Source organism: Austrofundulus limnaeus, unplaced genomic scaffold, assembly GCF_001266775.1.
Source record: "Austrofundulus limnaeus strain Quisiro unplaced genomic scaffold, Austrofundulus_limnaeus-1.0 Scaffold648, whole genome shotgun sequence".
Classification (NCBI taxonomy): domain Eukaryota; kingdom Metazoa; phylum Chordata; class Actinopteri; order Cyprinodontiformes; family Rivulidae; genus Austrofundulus; species Austrofundulus limnaeus.
Window position 1 is genome coordinate 46,140 of NW_013953050.1, and position 1,063 is coordinate 47,202.

Consider the following 1,063-nt stretch of genomic DNA (forward strand, 5'->3'; position numbering starts at 1 on the left):
CTTTACTTAGAAAGATATTAATCCCTCATTGAGTCAAATCGGGTGTGTCAAAGCAGAGGAATAACTGAAACTTGCAGAATATTGGCCTTAAAGACCAGGATTAGGCAATTAAGCTAATGTTTGCTTGTGAGCTAGAATAATAATTTTATTTCTCACAATGTAGAAATGTCTGCTCTTGTCAGACAAAAACAACAGAATAAAAAAAGAAAGGAAAAAGTGGAAGGAACTTGAAAACAATGTTTGTTCCACGTACTGTTAATTCACTTTACTTGGGTTGATGATTAAGTGGTTGCTGCATGTCTTGGCATGTTGGTGCCAGCTGTCGAATTCTGAGCTAGTGGGAAACTATTCGCTGGAGTGCACAAGTGTGAGAGTGCACCTGTGAATGAGTTCAACAACACAGGGACCCACTTTATTTTTTATTTTTTTGTGTCTGTCCTGCAGGGCTTTGTCAAAGACATCCACGATGACTCTCTCACCATTGCCTTTGAGAACAAGTAAGCTTCTGTTTCCTCCACATGTCAACGTATCAAATCCAAATACGAAAGACAAACACACCGTTACACATTTATTTATTTATTTTTAATCAAAGTGTATTGTATTATAGTTGGCAGCCAGAACGCCAGGTGCCCTTCAGTGATGTCAGGTTGCCACCGCCTGCTGATGCTAAAAAGGACATTGGAGAGGGCGAGGAGGTGGAGGTGAGGCAGACACGTAGATCTTTCCCTTGTTGTTGTTGTTTTTGTTGTTCTTTTTTCTTTGAGCATCACGTTGACACTTGAYTTATATCCTGGCAGATTTTCTCCAGAGCCAATGAACAGGAGCCTTGTGGWTGGTGGTTAGCTAAAGTCCGCATGATGAAGGGGGATGTGAGTATTTATTTAATATTAGGGCTGCAACAACGAATCGATTAAAAATTGATTATTAAAAGCGTTGGCATCGAAGTTCATTAGGTCATTCACAAAGATCTGTCTCAGAAGAGAAGGRGATGCTTCAGAACCGCTTACTGGGCCATAGAACACTGTTTCAGTCAGACAGAACCAACAAGAAGGAAGCATAAAGT

General features: G+C 40.4%; 1 protein-coding gene across 10 annotated transcripts in view; it reads left to right on the top strand.

The window, feature by feature from the left end:
• LOC106531534 (FMR1 autosomal homolog 1-like) overlaps positions 1-1,063 on the top strand; it is a 62,761-nt gene that overhangs the window by 46,018 nt on the left and 15,680 nt on the right. For 9 of the 10 annotated variants that reach the window (XR_001311928.1, XR_001311927.1, XM_014027420.1 and 6 more), the window contains exons 12-14: positions 445-497; positions 608-701; positions 798-869. Coding sequence is in view for 8 of the 10 variants with exons in the window: in XM_014027420.1 (XP_013882874.1) it covers positions 445-497; positions 608-701; positions 798-869 (219 nt within the window). In the remaining 2 variants the exon portion in view is untranslated. Of the gene's footprint in view, positions 1-444; positions 498-607; positions 702-797; positions 870-1,063 lie in introns of those variants that run through there. The other variant, XM_014027428.1, reaches the window with a different exon arrangement.